Source organism: Branchiostoma floridae, chromosome 1 (genome assembly GCF_000003815.2).
Source record: "Branchiostoma floridae strain S238N-H82 chromosome 1, Bfl_VNyyK, whole genome shotgun sequence".
Lineage (NCBI taxonomy): Eukaryota > Metazoa > Chordata > Leptocardii > Amphioxiformes > Branchiostomatidae > Branchiostoma > Branchiostoma floridae.
This window is the reverse complement of record NC_049979.1, coordinates 9,628,717-9,649,128: the sequence shown is the minus strand read 5'-3', so window position 1 is coordinate 9,649,128 and position 20,412 is coordinate 9,628,717. Positions and strand designations below refer to the sequence as shown.

The following is a 20,412-nucleotide window of genomic DNA, read 5'->3' as shown; positions in this document are numbered from 1 at the left end:
TTAAGTTTAGGGATCCCCAACAGTTTATGGACTGGTCCACTTCCGTTTCCGCCATGCTGTAGCGGGACCGCTATCAGGTGTGTGTGTGTGTACCTTAGTCCCCACATAGAGTAGTCGCCCACTGTCCGTCCATGTCGCCCTATAGCGACCAGGTTATATTTTTCCTTCACCCTAGATAACCTACTAGTCCCTGGATGTCGTACAAACGTCGGAAGAACTTCAACGACATCTGTGTCCGCCGGCCGCCCGTGGCGAGGAGACCCCTGGGCCAGAAACCGCGCGCAAACGCCCCGTTCTGGGAGAGACAGGACTACAACACCATCAAGGCGGAATGTCTGCGGAAAGGAGAACTTTGGGTCGATCCAGAGTTCCCCCCTGTTGCCAGCTCACTCTTTCCGTCTCACGCGGGCAAATTGCCTAGAAATATCGTCTGGAAGAGACCATGGGTAAGTCTTGGGAAAATTCACATGCGAGGAAAATTATTTTCACAAAATACACTGTGGTTTTAGACCAAGATATTTGATTTTACCAAGGAGGTTAACTTTTAACATATTTTCTTGAGAAGACATTTTCATGGAATAGTAACGTTACCTTTGTAATGTACTTTGTTCCCATAATATTAACATTATTTGTTGATAATTTAACGTTACATGTAACGTTACGTGATGATTTTACACTCACATCTCTTAATTAGTCAGATGACCTCTTTTTGTCGTGCCCTTGATATGAATGAGGTTAGAAAAAGATGGATATGCTATTATCTGGGTAAGCACTTATTACTTTACATGGTATATAAACACACTGGAGACTAATCTTGTCACGATTGTACATCACATTTATTGATCTTTCGATTTAATTATACATTACATTTATTGATCTTATGATACATCATTATGTCTCCACCCTCAGCACTAACTAGACCTGCCCAGAAATCAGTGTCATCATGATGAAATATGACTTTATTTATAGAAACACTCAGAACAGTGTCCCCTATTGTAAGAGGGTCTGAGACCTCATATCTCCATGAAATACTGTAAATGCAGAAAATTTCATGGTGGTTTAATGTTTTTCCAGGTATGCTGCAGTAACTGAGTAAGATGCTCGATGCTACTGTAGTACATGGTGCTACCACGAATCAAGGACGTTATAATACTTATATATTGTCCTTGCACGAACTTACGACCACCGCGAAAAGTCCCTTTTCCCGCTACCGCGAAATTAAATCCCGCGAACTTGAATGCATTCACAGTATTCTGATTAAGCAAATGACTTTTACATCTGCATAACTTATACTTGGTTATGTACACCTTTAACTACTAGTAACTTACACAGGTCACAATGTTGACAATCCAATCATTTACTACATGTACAAATTAGGACACTTTCTCATTGCTTATGCAAATTAGGGAGGTATCTGCTAATCTTCCAGCTGCCACACACTACACGTTACATGTATAAAACTATAATGTAAAACACTGTAAATGTAGATTTTTCTCATAAAGTATGTAAATAAAGTCCAAATTTGCATAATTCTAACTTCAATACATATATGTACATCTCTGCCAAAGACACCTGCACGCTGAATATCAAGGAAATCCATTGTTCTTATGTCCCGTTATGCTCCTTGAAAGATTTTGACAAAAGTGCCCCTGCAGTTCCAGAGCAAGCTGCTTGGGTCCAAATATAACTTTTGTCCTTACATCACAAGCTACCACCAAAAAATCAAGACCATAGCATGTCCAGGTCAAAGATACAAAAAATTGAAGTTCTGCTGCAGTACCAAGGTCACACATGAGGGGGCCCAAAATCGACCTTGACCTCTGTCTTAACAACACCTACCAACATACCAAATATCATTACAATCCACCCAGAGGTTCTAAAGCTATGCTGACCACAAATATCTGCAAACACAGACAAGCAGACAGACAGACACACCAAAAACTATACCTCCATTTTTCAAAGTTATCATTGTACTATGATTAATACACATATACCAACACAGATGAGCTCCCATGATACCCAGGAGTTCATTAACCTACCTCTTGTATATTGCACCAAGACTAGTACTCACAAGGTTCAACATCAAGTTACCTTTGTGTTGGATGTATTTGGAGTGAGGGTGTTCAGTGTTGTTATTATAAGCTTAGTTCATCCTCAGGTATATTCACTTGTATTATGCTGGAGTTTCTGCCGCATAATAAAATAGTAGGAACATCTTACTATCTTGTTGCGGTACCTCACAAATATTTCTGAATGAAAACCCCAGTAAATACATGTAAGAAAGCCACCCATCCTATTGCAGGAGTTCAGTCACCTCAGATGTAAACAATCCATGTTCCAAGAATCTGCATCTATCAACTGTCAGTAAAATACAACAAAACATATATTTCTGATCATTGCTTTTAAATCAACCTCCGGTATTAACAGTATCAAATTTATGGTATTTAAAGTGGCTCAGTTAAAGATTCAATGAACAATTGTGCATGCAACTTAGTGATTCAGTTCAGCAAACACATCCAGTTTTACAGCTCATTTAAACCAATAGAGGTTGGCTAAGGACATGACTCAGATATTACAGGTCCCCCTGTACTAGTACTTCTAATCTTTGATCCAAAATAGGATTTGTAAAAAAAAACTGCATATCTATTTTAATCAATTATTGTACTTTTTCAATCGCTCATACATAGGGTATTTCTTTTTGGGTCAATTGTCTGGTTACCTTATAATCATAAAAATTGAACGAAAAGCCTCAAGCTATCTGACGCCTGAAGTGTCATATACTAGTAGTCCCAGAAGTCATTCAATACATAAAAAATATTCAGGGTTTACAATACTCAAGCCTTACTTACTTTCTTCAACTCACTCTGTCACTGTGTGACATTTCTTCCACAAAAGGTGAGAATACAGCATTTCAACTATTGCAATGGCTCCCAGAAGAGACCTATCAATCTTGTCCAGAAATGTTGCAGAACCGGTTTCTGTCCATCAGTGGGCTCTTTGTACAACCAACCAATCTGAGGGCAGGCTCTCAGATAATTGGAGGTAGTGATGCGTGCCACCCTGAATAATTTAGTACCCCTGCACAAACCATTGTATACGCCTAACATCTGGGTAGAGGGGTGGAGTTTCTCCAACCTGTCCTCGTCCACAACAGTCAGTAGGCGGTGCGAGCTGGACAAGTGGAGGTAGGATTTGAGCACAAGGGAACAGATTTCCTGCCAACTTACGACTAAGGACAACTTTTCTGACGAGGACGGTCCGTGAAGTGAGACAAGATGCCCAGGGCACATCAGAAGACCTACGCACAGATCAAGGCAGAATGCCTGGCAAATGGGACGCTGTGGTCGGACCCAGAGTTCCCGCCGTGTGACGAGAAGATCTTCTTTTCCCAGAAGCCGCCCAAAAAGTTTGAGTGGAAGAGACCACATGTGGGTAAACTCTGCATGATAATAGAAGTGTAACAAGTTGTTGAATAGCAGAAGTTAGGCAGTGTTAAGCCTGCACGGCTTTTGACTTTGCCCTGGCCTTTAACCAAGCAGAATATACATGCAGCATTTAAGTTCTTGTCTGTCATTATTATGGAAAGGTCTTAAATGCCTAGGGGTCAATCTGCAAGGTTACTCAATTCATTCTTTCATTTGTGTGTGACCTTTCTACCCTGCTTCTCTATTCAAGTCATTTGAACTAAAGTCCTTTGCGATTAAGTACTGTGTCTTAATAGGTTACATTGAAAACTTGCAGCGTATGTACAACTACAAGCCATCTATCAATTGATAGTGTCCCAACTGCATATTATGAAGTACTAGTAGTGTCTGCACGTCCTGGCAATCCTTGTTACACCTGGATGCTCATGTCATCGTGATACCCTCTTGGTATGTGGTGTGGTTTGTTGGATGTTTGATACATCTCAGGCTTTGATAACAGACAGTAGAGCAGCGATCCCTACAGTAAGTCAGTCTAGCATGTCTGCCACCACCTGTTGGTTTACTCCCATGTTGTGTCCACAGGAAGAATGTCACTCCCAAATTGTTCCTTTTGGGTAGACAAGTGAAGGTTAAGAAGCTTAGATTCATAATAGTTTCCAGTAACTTTGATACTTTCCTTGGACTACCAAATTTAAATTCTATGTACAATAAATTTTAGACCATAGAATACATTTGTAACTCACTGCGCAACACCTGTATTCACACGTGCTGTATAATGAACCACCCCTCCCTACACAAAAACAGCCCAAGCAAGGTCAGAAAGGTTGCACGTGAGACTTTGTCTACTTTTATGGTTTGATCAAAGACACAGTTTGAGGGGCAAGACCATGTACATTTTTGGATGCACCTTTACTTTAGTTGTACCAATTCTTGGACACTAAAACTGAGAGTCATTTGCTAAGTGAAGTCCATGCTACCAGAAGTGGTATACATGGTCAACCTCATCATCTGATCTTATCTAATCTTACAGGTGGTTACCTTCGCCAAGAAGGTTATATTTTGTAGCGTTTGTATCTATCTATCTATGTTTGTAGAAGACCAGCATAACTCAAGAACGCCTTGATGGATTGTATTGATATTTGGTATGTAAATAGGTCTTGATGAAACCTAAAAACGATTAGATTTTGAGCCCCTAACAACCTGTTACGGTACTGCAGCAGAACTTCCAGGTTTGATATTTCGAGATCTGGACATGCTGCGGCTATGATTTTTTTTTTAGTTGTAGGCAGCTCTTGATGCCGAGAGTAAGTGATATAGGTTTGGGCCCCCTAGCGACTTGTTTTGGAACTGCAGGGCAGGTTTAGTGTGAGACTCTGAAAGGGAATAACTCGAGGGGGTTGACGGATTGTCATGATTTTTGGTATGTAGATAACTTAAGTGATGCTTCATATAATTTCATATTAACTATGCAAATTGTAATCTAATTTGCATAATTAATTAGGAAATCGTCTAAACACGCTCAGTTCAATTATAGGACCATTGCAACATGTGACATTTGTAACTTAGAAAGAGAAGAATATTGAGATATATATTATGCAACATAAAGACCTAATTTGCATAATTAAAGAAAAAATAAAGTCGTGGTAAATGATGGGAACTTCTTTACTTGTAGCATTTGGAAGTTATGTACAGGTGAACATCATTGAACATTTATCATGCAAATGAGGTACTAATTTGCATAGATTATCATAGAAAATGCGATAAAAGCCTTCTTTTTTAACATAGATTGCACACGTCTGTTTTTTGGTGGAAGAGATGATCAAGTTATATAAAAATGCAAATGAGAACCATATTTGCATAATTAATGACAAACACAATTGATACAGCAGTTGTAAAAGATAGAATCATTTGGCAAAGGTATGGGGTCGTGGAACTCTAGTTAAAAAACTGTGAGAGCTCAAAGATTTTTCCAGAAAGCACCTTGTACCAATTGTAACTTTAATCATGATGTAGACTACACACATTTAAAAAATATACAACACAAAAGGGCTTCATTGCAAATGCATTTTAAAATGTGAAGGATAAGATCACACGTGTGTAATAATGTACAGGACCAACCTTTATTGTCCTCAGGCATATCAGAAATGTCACACGTGAGGTGAGATAAGTACGTGATGGGAATGCTGGATGTGGTGTTGGAGTTGATTTTCAACTGTTAAACTGATAAATCATTTAAAAGTCCAACAATCATTCATAAAGAAAAGAAAAATCATTCATGCACATATTGTGTTGGTTTGAATTTTGTATCTTATCAAAATTGCCAACCAAACTACTAGTACATGTACATGTACAGTTATGGTAGAAGCTGCCACATTTTCCAATGAGTCAACATGGGTGTATGTTGAATCATCCTGTACCTTTCACTTTTTGAGTATGTTGTACTGAATATTCCTAGGAAAAACATTGTCCTGCAACTGCAAGTTATGGTAACTATTAGTCCTTGCCAAACCTTGCTATAGTCTAGACTTTGTTCTTGAGATATGTAACTTTGTAAGATTATCATGTAAGCTACCTGTATATTAACTTGAAAGTTCATCTATGTTGGTAGAAGTTATTCTTGAACTAATTGTGGGTTAATCAAAACTTCACCTTCCTTGTGTCTGGGGACAGATACAGATAGGATAAATCATTTCATTACTTTCACTTTGTTGTCTCCACTGTGGGCTCAAGTATATATCTGCTGTCTTCAATAATTACAGGTAGCAAAGTGGAGGTCATACTAGGAGAGGCTCTTAGTTACAGGTTAAACACCTGAAGTGATAAAATCTTTATGAGTTGCCAGACAGTGGGAAAAAGATTGACACAGATAGAGCCATTTAGATAGGATAATTGAGCACATGCCTGTCAAAAGAGACTGTACATTCAGTAATGCTGGGATATTTTTTGTTCTTTGTATACCTGACTGGGCAGGTAAAGGGTTGTGGAAGGAGAGGGGTGGGCTGTATCTTCCAGTACAGTGCCCAGACACAACTTCATCATAACCCACTGTGCCCACAAGAACAGACAAAGCTACCTTTTCCCCCAGGCATTTGCTGTGCCATATGATTGATGTTGCTGTTGTTGAGAGAGTAGTCACACACAGCAACATGCCTGTCAACCTTCATCCCAAGGAGAAATCTGTGATCTTTTTGTATCTTCATAAAATAATTTTGAGTTTGTTCTCTTGCAGGAAATCACAGACAATCCAGAGCTGTTTGTGGGTGGGGCCAGCAGGTTTGACATCTGTCAGGGAGAGTTGGGTAAGAACTTCTCAACAGTCATATTTCGTGCTCCATGTTACTAGTAGTAGTAGTAGTCTATTTTGTTCTGCTGCAGCAGTGGTCTAGACACCCTGCAGCTGCAATCAGTCTTTCTTCACATCTCTCCATGTTACTACTTAAGTGCTCTTAAAACAGGAACCTTGTATTTGTACACGCATGTAAAACAGTATGTTCAGGCTCAATATCATTCAACAACTTGAGAATGTCACAAAGCAATGACTTCAACAAAAACAGTTTAGTACATGTATTTTTTGTTGACAGCAATGAAGTCGCAGTCCCAATGCTGTAACAGCTAGGTAGCAGTTGGTGTTGATGATTAATTATCAGATATTGTCAAAGGCATGGGAGTTGTCTATTATTTATCTAATCAATATCTATGACTAATTACTTTGATTGGTGACCTTTGATGTTCAAGGGTTAGACTTACCGGGTATGGCCCAATATTGACCTTAGCTTATTATTTTTATTTAGAATATCATTTCAGGACTTACACTGGTGACACATTTACTTTAATTTGTAACTCATCTATATGTTGTCAAGGGCTGATAATACAAAACCTACATTTCTATTCAAACATTGATCAGTGATGTCATGAACCTGTACGGTTGCCAGGTGACTGCTGGTTCCTGGCTGCCATCGCCTGTCTGTCTATGAACGAGTCCCTGCTGTTTGGAGTTGTGCCTCCGGATCAGTCTTTCGACAAGGGTGACTATGTTGGTAAGTACGGCTATGATTTTAAGCTTTAGGGATTTTTTTAATAAGTTAAAGATATCAACCTAGTTACTTAAAGTTGATAAGATACCAACTTGAAAAACAAAAAGATATAATTTGTAAATCTTAATTTGTAGGGTTCTAAAACGAACAGCAATTTCCCCCTGTATGGATAGACACTGTCAGATAGACACTCAGACAAAGACAGACAGACAGATGGATAGTACTATAGGTAGATAGATGTTTTCCTTGATTAAATTACATCTCCTACGTACAAACCTGGAAGACTTTCTTTACTTCAGGCTGCTTCAGGTTCAACTTCTGGCACTATGGGACGTGGACAGAAGTGGTGGTGGATGACCAGCTCCCCACCTTCAACAACAGGCTCACCTTCGTGCACTCTGCTGAGGAGAACGAGTACTGGAGCGCTCTGCTGGAGAAGGCTTACGCTAAGTGAGCAAGAACTGTTTATAACTGACATATGAGAATTCTTTTTATACAACCACTTTGCTTACGTTTCGATGTCTGTCAGGCACCTACCTCTGAGAGATGTCAGAACATAATATAATTAAGCAAAGTGAGATACTGTTTGTGTAAAAATGATTTTTTTATATTCTATTAACCTGATGAAATTATTTTTGGAAGCTATCAGTTATATTATATAACAGTTTATACAAAACAGAATACATAACAGTTTATTTTATTGAAATTGTAACAGAGTAATGTACTGCAATGTCAGCAATGCTGGTTTTAGTGGCAATGCTGATTTTAGACACCTATCTGGTAACAAAGCACTGGCCCTACTGACTCAAAAAGGCTATGGGTCCACCTTTACCTATGTTACCTAAGGATGTATGATGACAAGTTCAGTGTGATGAAAATCTAAATGAGACATTGTGGGAGTTGTTACAACAATAACTGTAACACCATTTAATATGTTGTTCTCTAATTTTCTCATCTTTCCCCTAGACTGTATGGCTCGTATGAAGCCCTGAAGGGCGGCAGTGTGACGGAGGCGATGGAAGACTTCACCGGCGGAGTGACGGAGGGGATGGACCTGCGCAACGCCCCCAAGGACCTGCTGAAGATCGTGGAGAAGGCCATGATGAGGAACTCTCTCATGGGCTGCTCTGTGGAGGTAAGGCTGCATAGGAATACCGCTATGAAGTAATTCCTGCACCAGATAGTGCATAAGGTGGCATCCATCTCTGTTTCAATAGCCTTCAACCAACCTCCTACACAACCAGGACGTGCTGATGCTTCATGACAAAGGTCTACATTTAGTTCATTCAAGGAAGAGTTGTAAAGGCAACATAACCCTGTTAGCTCAGTATGTAGACAGAGGGGAGGAAAGTAAAACCGCCCGCCCATCTCCGCTTCCCATAGCCACCATATGCATACAACATTGTGCAATCACTACAGCAGGGGGCTAGTCCACCAGAGTTGGCATTTGTTCCACTACTGCCATATGTTGAGTGCTAAGCATAGAAAGTAGTTTGTACCATTTTTCAAGCCCTTGGTATAACTCGGCTGGGGTTGGAACTCATGACTTACCTAATGCAAGGCGATTGTATGGTTCGATCGAAAATACAAAGTTTGAGGGATAAGACATCTTTTGTCGAGCAAGGGTTTCATTGTAAATGCAGTTTAAAAAGGTCAATTTACAAGATCACGTGTTTGATCTTTAGGACCAAAACCTTATGGCCTTAGGCATATCAAAAATGTCACAAAAGGGGTTAGATTAGTACGTGATGGAATTTTTTATAGAAGTGCAGGTATTGGAGTTGATTTGTACCTGACAGTTCATTTGACAACAGTTGCAGAAACAGTTGGCTGTTACCTTATGCAAGACAAATGCTCTTAGTCACTTGGCCATTGCACTGGTACTTTAACAGTTTTAACTGAATTCATTCATTGGTGCTACAATCTGCCTTGGCATACTTTAAGTTTATATTGAATTAATGTCGCTGCATCATTTAACCTCCTAATTGATGCCTGTAACCCTGTAACAAATACAAATGACTAGTCTACGAATTTTTGGAGCCTAAAAGCTACTTCAGCAGGTTAAAGAAATATGAGGTGACAGATATCCCTGTGTGAAAATCTTACTTAATGTAAGTGGCATCATATGCAAGAAGATATACATCAACTTCTGTTAAAGATCACTGCTTGGTCTATTTTATCACAGATTTAATTTTCCTTGCTTTAACCTGAACTGTTACTTGTGCTAATTATAGGCAGATCCAAATGCCATTGATTCCAAGATGGACAACGGACTTGTCATGGGCCATGCCTACAGCATCACAGGCTTGCAGAAGGTGAGTCTCTCTAGTCTACTGCTATGGAATTGCTGAGACTGTTGACAGACATGGACTTAAAGCATGAAGGATATGTACATTGTATACTATCCAAGTTTTGACTTTGAAAATAGGTGCTTTTCTGGTCTGACACTGGAGCTATGGTTTCTGCCATATATTGTGTGTGACTTCTCAATAACTCAGAATGATATGCCAGTAACCCAATGATTGGTTAGAAGTCTGGTCATATTAGTGCCATAACCTGTACACATCCCACAGGTACATTTGTAGGTGTTGTTAGAAAGAGTGAATTAGATATTATTAAAACTCTACAACAATAACAATCTTTTCGGGCTCCGCTGCCCAATCCAGGTGAATGTACAAGGTCAAGAAATCAACCTGATCCGTGTGCGGAACCCGTGGGGATCTGTGGAGTGGATGGGAGACTGGAGCGACGAGTGAGTTCTTACATGGTGAAATATGTCAGAAGAATACTAGTAGTCTGCACGTGTGATATGTGATAACCATCATTAAAAATTTGATTCCCTGTTTTTTTTCTGCAGGCTATAGAGTAAACAGAATCCCATAATGTATCACAAGGAATTAATGATACTTTTCCAGTGACTGACAAAATTTCTTTCATATCACAAAATTAACCCTATCTCATCAGATCAGCCCACTTTTTTTCAGCAAGGTTAATCTTCCAATTTCATTTCATTGTCAAAGATATTGGAGTAGTTTTAAAGTCATAAGGTTCAACCCTTTCTCATACAAACAATACAAACTTCAGATAGAGAATACAACTGTTGATCTGTCATTGCATTATTATAATTCCTTCCATTTAGGTTATGATTATTATTATATAGTATGACATTACAAAATTAGATGTGTGGTACATGGTGCTGCATTGTGGTAACCACCCGTTGCTTCATGACAGGTCTCCAAAGTGGGACCTGCTGTCCAGTGAACAGAAGGCAAAACTCAACACAGACGACGACGGAGATCTGAACTTTGGGGATGATGGAGAGTTCTGGTAAGTCCAAAGGACCTTTTTTTTTAACAATAGATGATCACTAAATAACAACCAAAGCCTATGGTCCGTTAATGAAAGCTAGATATCCAGGTAATAAGTTATGCCAAATAGCAGTCACTCATTTAAGCAACTGGATATGATTTTGGAAATGGTCAGACGTTTCAGATAGCTTCTACTGTCTTTTTGTCAGTGACACTTCTGTTAGTGGCTAAGACGTTTTAGATAGCATCCACTACGGTATCTTTTGTCAGTGCAAAGCCTATGGTCATTAATGCAGCTACAAAGTATACCTGACTATCAAAAAAAAGCTTGTTTAGGAACCACATTTGGCTCAGGCTGCATAAATCCTTCTCTTCGTTAGGATGGACTTTGAAGACTGGCGCACCAACTTCACGCGGCTGGAGATCTGTAACCTGCCCCCGGACGCCATGCAGGAGGACGACCCGAAGAAGAAGAAGATGAAGTGGGTGACGTCGCTGCAGGAAGGGAAGTGGCAGAAGGGAGCCACGGCTGGGGGGTGCAGGAACTTCCCAGGTGCGCAGGGAGACTTAACATTTCAGTAGTCAAATTAATTTTTCTTCATACCAGTAGCAGGTAATGTTCAGAATTATCTGCACCAGTTCCACTGGATCTACTAATTTGTTTTAAAAAAACCAACTTTGAAAATGTTCCTAGCAGTTCATTTGCTGCATTAAAGGGAAAGCAACTGCTCTCTGTAAAAATACACCCTGCTATAGAAACAGCTAGGAACACAGCGAGAACACAATGCCAAGGTCAGCAGGCAAGAGGCATTCTGGTTGTGAAAAAGAATCTCCAATATCTTACGTTCTACCAACCTGATGAAATCATTTTCGGAACCCTTTCTTCAGTTGAGCTCCTGGTACCAATTAGTTGGTAACTGGGAGACCCCGGTTCAATCCTGGGAAGGGCATCTCTGTTGGGGCTGCACCCGTCTTTTGAAAGAGACAAAAAATGGAGGGCACATGTTGCAGGAGTAACCCCTCTTTGTAAAAATACTCCCTGCTACTGAAACAGGAAGGAAACTTGCTGCCCTATAGTTAAGTGCCACCAAGCATTACAAGGGGAACAACAACAGCTCTTAAAATATTCATGCTCAGACACGTACATGTATGGTGCCTTGTTGCAGACACCTTCTGGATCAACCCCCAGTACCGGATCAGCCTGGACGCTGCCGACGACCCTGACCCTGATGACGACGAGGTCGCCTGTAGTGTCATCATCGCTCTGATGCAGAGGAGCAAACGGGCGGAGAAGGTCATGGGGACAGGCATGCTCACCATCGGCTTCGCTATCTATGAGGTAACTCCTTTTCTATGTCACAGTTGCTTAATTACTTGGGCAACAGAAAGACTATAATGTAGTAGATAAACAACATAAAAGCATGCAAGAGGGTGGGAAGAGGTTTACATGCAATATCAAGTAACTGGATAGTGAGGGAGTGGGAGTGGGAGTGTGGAATCTCAAAAGAGAGAGATGTTTCAGATAGTATCCACTATCTTTCATTAGTGATTCATTCACAGGAGTCTCTGATGAAAGGTAGTGGATGCTATCTGAAATGTCTGACCCTTTAGAGATTCTGTTTAGTTGCTTCATTTATTTTGCAGTATACAACAGGAATTGATATTTATTTTGTATGACGTACTACCTTGAACTAACCTTCATCAACTTATCCTGTCTCTTCAGCTCGAGGACCCGGACTGTGAAACCCTGAAGAAGGAGTACTTCATGTACCACAAGTCTGTCGCACGTTCTCCCTCATTCATCAACACCAGGGAAATCTGTGGAAGGTATAGGAAAATTCTCTCCACTCTCTCTACTAATAGTAGCCTAAACTTGGCATATTGCATAACTACCAGTACTTTATTTGGGATCAGTTTCTTTTTCCTTCCAAATATGTTTAATAGGTACAAATGTAATTTTCATATCCATGGTATACATTGTATGTTATGGTACGTTCTCCAGTTTCTCAGTTTGTCATATTGTTATGAAAATGCAATAAAAAAGAATTAAAGACATTGATCCTTTTCCTGTTCTTCCCTAGGTACAAACTGCCCCCCGCAGAGTATGTCATCATCCCCTCTACATTTGAGCCCGGCGAGGAGTCGGAGTTCATGCTGAGGATCTACACTGAGAAGAGTGTGGAGACCAAGTCAGTAAAACTACTGCACATTATTCAATCATGTTTGAATTTCCTTTCTTGCTTGCTTATGTCAGATCATGGTTTTCCAGAAGTTCTTGTCTGACATTGCCATCTCGAAGCTATCAGTTTGTAATCCTGCTACATCACTTCTTAATATTTTCAAGTCTTATAGCCTTCCACCCCCTGCACTGGTACTCGCAGTACGTTTAAAGTTAGTTGTTATTAAATGTCATCTGAGATGGTAGCAGTCAAGTGTGTGCCTCCTATTTGTCTTATTAGATACATGGTCACAATAATTATTGTCATTATGCATCAAATAATTTTTGGTGTGGAATATTGTTATCATTTGACTCCATAGTACTTAATTTGTAATGTTGTTTCAGGGAGATAGATGATGAAACACAAGTGGTTACCATTCCTCAGGTGGTAAGTAAAACAACTTATTCTTTATACTGCTAGACCTGTCATGCATGAGCACATAAATGTCATTCTCCTGTCCAGCATACTCAAATATGTTGAGCAGTGGTTTCAGCATGTTATTAGAATCATGGGTAAACTTGAAATGAAACGTTTCATATAAACCTGAATGCATGCATACTTGTCACATGTACTGGTAGGTTTTTATGAATACAATGACTATTAAACTATGTTGGACTGCTCTCCAACACATTGACAGACTTACATACTAAAACTATGCTGACACCCGAACATGAGGCATACTCTCTGTCTGCCCATCTTTTGTACATCTGTATGACTTGTATTTGATGACATCATGACGTAGATTGACGATGCCCTGCCCAAAGAGAATCTCCCTGTGGTGTTGAAGGTTTGTTCTCATTTCGGTGTGCAAAGAAAATGAAACCATCACCGAATCATAATGATCGCTGTCAAATGTCAGCTATGTGACAACTGACAGTCTGACACTGCATGGGCCATGATTTACTGAGATTAGCATGGTTGTTTAGTTAAATGTTACATGTGCATGGACTCTTATTGTATATTCCGGTAATAATTATGTATTAAAAGCAACACAGTTTGCAGTGTTATATTCAGCATGAATCATTCACGTGTGGGACTTATGCATGTGCACCATAACATTGTATCTATTAGTATTATACAGTAGAAGCCAGTTAATTGCACAACGGATAACCTCACACTTCTGTTAATTGCACGGAATCCCAAAATTGCACCATCCAGATAATTGCAAGAAATACACGGGATGGGCAATTAAATGGCTTCTACTGTACTGTAATATCAACTTTTGTACTAAATTGGTTGAACCAAGAGTTGTTGAAATTTAAAAAATGAACCATGAGCTTAAGGTAAGGGCTGATGGTTGCATCAACACTGACAGTTGATTTTTCAGACCCTTTTCGAAGGCTTAGTAATTAGTGATTTCAAGTCTCATTTTGTATTTCCTATCTCCCTATGTAGCCCAAAACCCCCAAGCAGCTGGAGAAGGAGGAGAAAGAGAAGGCTGCCTTCACCAAGTTCTTTGAGAGCATCGCTGGGGAAGTGAGTATGGCTTAATCAATGTCAAAATAAAGTCTGGGGCAGTGCACCAACTGTTGCAGATTTTGTTGATACGATGCAAAGTTTTGAAACTGAGTCTTTCTTGACCGTATGACAATGTTGCTCTTACACACACATACAAGGTATATATTTCTTTATATAGTAAATGCTCTATTTTGTCATGTAGTAAAGATATATCTGGTGAATTCTCAGCCCAAAGGGAAATGGGTCTAACCCATTGAGTTTTTGTATAGCACCAGTCTTTGTTAAAGATTGAGTAATCCACTGCTTCTATGATGTCACCTTATGCAGATTTTGAGTAGTAAACATGAAGTCACATCATAGAATAGGGAATTTTTCATCATGAAATCTGACAACGGTTACCACAGATGCTCTGTCAAACTAATGATTATGACTTTCATTTTTAACATTGAGTTTGATGACAGGATATGGAGATAGCATTGAGTTAACATTGAGTTTGACCTACAGGATATGGAGATAGATGCTTTTGAACTGAAGAAAATGATGGACCAGGCATTGAAAAAAGGTGACCATTTCAAGTTCATTTACTAAAGGGTTACTGATGTGTGATGTCACAATGAACAGCATGCTTTGTGACTTGGCAAGTTGAAAAAAAAAGGCATTTTAAGTCACACTGTTTATTTATGCAGTACATGTACTTACTATATAGGTTTCCTTCTTCACTTATAAAATCTGATGTCTTGTACATTATGGCCTAACCTGTTAAGCTTTATATGTTTATACTTCTATGTTATTATTACATGTAAATTGCAGGACTTCACTAAAAAGCAGAAACATGCCATTGAGATGGGCCACCTTGGCTAATTAAAACAGAAATGAATTTAAGTAAATCTTCAATCTCACCACTCACAAAGCATTTAAGATTGAAATGTTGAAGGTGTTCACTAATGATGTCTGTTCACTTCTTACAGAGCTGTCCTATTTTGAATTCAACGGGTTCAACGTGGAGCTGTGCCGTTCCATGGTGGCCCTTATGGATGTATCCTTTCTACTGTCAACCTCCATTGATGTACAGTCAAAACTAACGCAAAAGACTACTTGGGGTAGCAATAATATCTGGTCTATGTGGAAAGGTGGTCACTAGAGATAGGATTCTTTATGCATGCGTCCATTGGAAAAACTATCTATTAGAAGGGAATGCATATAACGAAATGTGGCCCTTAAGTAGAAATCTATGCTGTACAAACATGTTATATCTGTAGGCATGTTTTGAGCCTCTACTGGATGTATGTTACGTCATACTAGGGTTGGTTTTGTGGTGGGCCAGTGAGATGCAGGTAGACATCCCAAAACAGTTTACCCACTCCTACATGTATGCATGTGGTACAGTGTAGTTTGAGCCTCATCCCTTTTCTGCCCTGTTTTGTCACCTTAACTCCACCTCAGGACGACAAGTCAGGAATGCTCGGACTCGATGAGTTCTTTGACTTGTGGTCAGACATCAAGCTGTGGACAGTAAGTACCTGTTCTGCCTTTTAAGTTATATTCTTTAGAGTGAGGAATCCACAGGCTTATGACATAATTGACACCTTTGTGACTGCGGACCTTGTGTAAACTTGCCCTGCCCTTACAATAAACAGTTTGTACAATCATGTCATTGTTGAAATGGTAGCCTTGCTGACAATAAAACCTCAGTCTTAAACCCAGGTTTAAGATGGGAATTGCCTTGCCTTTGTACAACATTGAGTATAGGAGAACAAGCTAACAAAGAAATTTATGTTTGGTATGCAGGGTGTGTTCAAGATGTTTGATGCTGATAAGTCTGGAGACTTTGACACATATGAACTCCGCCTAGCTCTGGAGCATGTGGGTGAGTAACAGACAATTTCTGTATCAGATGTATCTATATATTTGGTATAACTGCCTGTTGGCATAATACACCAGCTTCACAAATGTAAGACTTAGTCCAGTGCTCGAAATACCCACTTGCAATTGCAACCACATTTTGCTTTGCGCAACTTAATTTTAAACCCTGGTTGCACATTGGGCAACCTGAAATTTTGCAGTTGGAACACCGCTTTCCCCCACCTACATGTATAAGTTTTACAGTAGCGAGTTGGGAAGACCATTACTGGAAGAAAAGATAATGGATAAGTAGCTAATTTGAAGAAAGTAATAACTTGGAAGTGGGGACAACCTGAAAAGTTGATGGCGCAACCTGGCTTTTGACTCAGGTTGCCGCCTGGGCAACAAGGCTGAAAAAAGTATTTCGAGCACTGAAGTCAGTACTTAGCAGTGTGGAATTTTATTTGTAAAGGGTATGTTACGAGATTAATGAGGAAATATGTTATTGTTTTATAACCTATTTGCAATATCTTTGTTGCCATGAATCAAGTTTTGTTTCTCCTTTTTCCATCTTGTTCTGTAGGTTTCAAGCTGAAGAACACCATATTCCAGCAGATCGTGCTGCGTTACCAGGCTGACGACCAGACCATCTCCTTCCCAGACTTCATCGCACTCACCATTCGCCTCAAGGCCATGTTCAGTAAGTACGCTTGTTCAATACCAGTATGACTGTAGTTAAATTTGTAAACATCGTTAATTGTTTATTTCAAACACATTGGCAGACTCAGAGTATATATTTCTTATTCATTGTGCAATGTAATTTGATGACATGACGGAAGGACACATAAAAGTTTGATGAGCACATTCATGTGCATTGCATTATGTATTATGTATTTTATGCATAACGCTAGTTCACCTTTATCAGCGGGATAACCTATATTCGATGTTTTCAAAAGCAGGGTATTTAGGGCTATCATGCTGACGAAATGTGAGTTCAAACTGCTATGTTTTGAAAATATTAGAATTTGAAACCGTCGTCAATCAACTAGGATATCACTAAATGCGCTGTTTTGAAAAACAACGGATATAGGTTACCCGATGGATGAAGGTGAACTAGTGTTATATCTTGTTTGTATTTTTTGAGTGCAAAGTGTATTTTATACATAGGAGCGAGACAAGTTGTTTAAGGGGCGGAAATGGTGAGTATTGTTGTATTGCTGTGACTCTTGATTCATGTGCAATAATACTTGTCTTTTGCAACCAACAGAGGCCTTCGCATCATTCATGGATGGCAACAAGGCCAGTCTAGGACTGGAGGATGTAAGTATTCTAGCCCTTATAGAAATTGTAGAACATGAATATTAAGCTTTGTTGTGGTTTTACCAATCTTACTTGCAGAGTTCCTCCTATTCTACATCCTGTCCAAAGTGGTTTCCTGTATCATCTACCACTTGATGCTTTTGATGTAATTTCACATAAATGAATGACTTGAACTTAAGCTTTAAGCCATTATTTAGGAAAACTGCAACATTATGAATAGAGGATAACAGGAAAACAGGTTTGTGCAAGCACTGTTTCTCTCTCTCCTCTTTCTCGTCTCCTCTTTCCCCATCTCTCCCTCAAAAAATTCTGTTGTCTTGTATGAAGAATGTCTTAAGGTTTTACAGGACTCCTGTTCAGGTTCCATTTTAAAAGTTTTTGGGTGGTAATACACTTGTATTAAGACAAGAGCTGTACTAACAGGTTTCCTCTTTGTTTCTTGCAGTGGTTGACAGTTACCATGTACTGCTGAGGAGAATGACATGTGGATGTGATGTTAACCATCCATTAACACATGAAGAGCGGAATAGTGGAATCAATTGAAAAACCCTTACCCAATACAGCCACAGTAATATACACATGTATAGTACAGTACTTAAAGGGTCGGTGTTGTAACAGTGGTAGTGTTAAGCTGAAGGTGCCGCATTATTCTTTCCCAGTGTGTGTTAGATAACTTCAACAGTACTTTGGATACTCCCTGGGTCGTTCATTCAAATATTTTAGGTAATTTTCAGCATTTGTTTTTCTTTATGCAGAAGGCAGAGGACCAAACCAAGTGCTAGTAAGTTGAAGTAGCGATTTGGTATAGCTGGACTAGCAGTATGGACGGACATTTTAGCAGTTGTTGGGAATTATTTGGTTACTAGGAATAGTCATGAATTACTGTTTGTAATCAGAAACTATTTTGGTATATATTAGTAGCAAATTGGTGTGTGTTTTTGACTGCAATTATTTATATTTAACAGAGTTTTATAGTCCTTAAAACTTCTTTACATTCCAGATAGCTGAATGAATGTAAATTTTGATAAAGAGTTACTTGATGTTATGTTGATTTTAATTACTCTTTTCAGGCAAAGGGGTTTGCAGTTCTTTTTCTTATTCTTGCTGTGCAATTTTTAGTATGTGTCAGATTTGGAAATGAACATATATATGCAAGATTAAATTATGCTAATGATGTTATCATTTAAAAGATATATGGTGAATAAGAAGTGAATGATAATTAACTAATCCATGGTGATTTGTGGAAAATGTAATTCTATTGATGGAGATTTTTAAGGATTTGTATTGCAATGAAGTAGGAATTGTGCTTCCAACTGTATTCTAACCATGACAGAGTTGTGCAACAGTCTCTTTCTACTGTTCTAACTACATGTATATGGCTTCATGAAAATGGGGAGTTTCTACACTTTTTCCTACAGAGGAGGCATAACACAGAATGGCAGAAGATATGCTGTACTCCTGGCGAAATATTTTCTAAATGTGTGTGCTTTTCACTAATCAATAGAAGCAAGCATTGTTATAAACGATGTCATTCAGGCCACATATCTGTAGCTTTTTAGCTGGGTACCATACCACAGAAAAGATTCAACAGAAATATGGATGAAGTGTGACTATTTTGACCAATACAAGACTTTAGACAGTACAGAGATGCAACCTTTTATACATATCAGTTACATTCACTTTGGCCAAATACTGGTTCCATAATGGCAATAACAATGACAAAGCACTCAAGAGAGTATATTATGATGCAGTATTTGCTTCTCTTGAAATTACGTATACAAAGGTTGGCTTTTTTGTCAACACTTTGTCTATAAGTCCACCCACATCATTTGTAGCAGTAGTCAATTCTAGCTTTGGCATACAAGATTTATTGGTACAGTGATGCAGTAGTCCAACTATGGGACAAAAATCCAGGGGCCATGTGCAGTGATACCAATGCTGTCTGTGAACTCTCTACCTCAGTTTGGGAAAATCAACATCTATCTTCCAGTCCATGTTGAAGTTTTCTTTCAGTTCCAATCAAAAATCCAGTTTAACTGGCCCAACTACCATGATGATAGAGTACATGGAATACCGGTTCTGTGCAGTAGTGAATGTACATACAGAGTCAGAGAACACTTCTATGAACACCTACTGGTGTATGCCAATATTAAGTATTTTAGGAAACAGGAACCCATGGTCTGGCAGGAAAGTTTTGGTTAGTCTGTAAGTTACTGGCATTTTCTTTATTTTCATGTATGAATCACCACATATGGTGTTTTTAATTGATTAAGCTAGTGCTATGCTAGTGGTGGAATGCAAAGTGGTGGAATTTACTTCATACATTGGAACAGATGGTGACGATATTATCATGATTCAATAAAAGAGGTGTCTGTCGGTACGATTGTGAGTCATGTTTGAATTATTACGTTATCCAAGAAGGATTGTGTCATCTAAGGAAGCTCCTGCAAATACTACTAGAAGCACTGATACAGGGCTTACATGTACTGAATCCTGCCCGTGTTCATCCGCGTTCTAGATCTGAACAGTACACTTCAGAAGTGGGTACTGTAATTTCGCGATAGACGGAAAGGACTGTTCGCGATGGTTTTAAGTTCGCGGTAGCACCATGTACTGTAGTCTTAATGCCATGGGAAAATGTTCGCGATGGTTTTAAGTCGTGGAAAATTTCCAACGCAAAAATCGTGAACATAAAACCACCGCGAACATTACTGCACAAGGTAAGAGCAAAGCTACAAGGAGGTTTGCCGGTGTATGGGTGATTGAGATTGTCGCACGCAAACTGAGGGCATTCTTAAGATAGTCG

At 39.2% G+C, this 20,412-nt stretch overlaps 1 protein-coding gene across 3 annotated transcripts; it reads left to right on the top strand.

The window, feature by feature from the left end:
• Positions 1-40: 40 nt before the first annotated feature.
• On the top strand, positions 41-19,986 carry LOC118430052 (calpain-3-like). Of its 3 annotated transcripts, none has more exons than XM_035840762.1 (22): positions 41-446; positions 6,655-6,724; positions 7,358-7,462; positions 7,759-7,909; positions 8,426-8,594; positions 9,694-9,774; positions 10,126-10,211; positions 10,691-10,786; positions 11,148-11,320; positions 11,934-12,106; positions 12,491-12,594; positions 12,849-12,956; positions 13,331-13,373; positions 13,729-13,773; positions 14,382-14,462; positions 14,949-15,006; positions 15,413-15,480; positions 15,888-15,956; positions 16,233-16,311; positions 16,870-16,986; positions 17,554-17,606; positions 18,052-19,986. In XM_035840762.1, the coding sequence occupies exons 1-22, from the start codon at positions 195-197 to the stop codon at positions 18,076-18,078; spliced, it is 2,208 nt and encodes a 735-aa protein (XP_035696655.1). In that variant the 5' UTR covers positions 41-194; the 3' UTR covers positions 18,079-19,986. The 3 variants fall into 3 exon arrangements, with proteins under 3 accessions (XP_035696655.1, XP_035696662.1, XP_035696669.1); XM_035840776.1 differs by lacking the exon at positions 41-446 and adding an exon at positions 3,063-3,428; XM_035840769.1 differs by lacking the exon at positions 13,729-13,773 and having other exon boundaries at positions 42-446.
• The last annotated feature ends 426 nt before the right edge of the window (positions 19,987-20,412 follow it).

Bases quoted from the DNA above. Each gene is read 5' to 3' on its own strand.
- LOC118430052 (XM_035840762.1), top strand. From the start codon at position 195: ATGTCGTACAAACGTCGGAAGAACTTCAACGACATCTGTGTCCGCCGG. The intron at 447-6,654 runs GTAAGTCTTGGG...GTTCTCTTGCAG, and splicing joins TCGTCTGGAAGAGACCATGG to GAAATCACAGACAATCCAGA. The intron at 10,787-11,147 runs GTAAGTCCAAAG...TCTCTTCGTTAG, and splicing joins GGGGATGATGGAGAGTTCTG to GATGGACTTTGAAGACTGGC.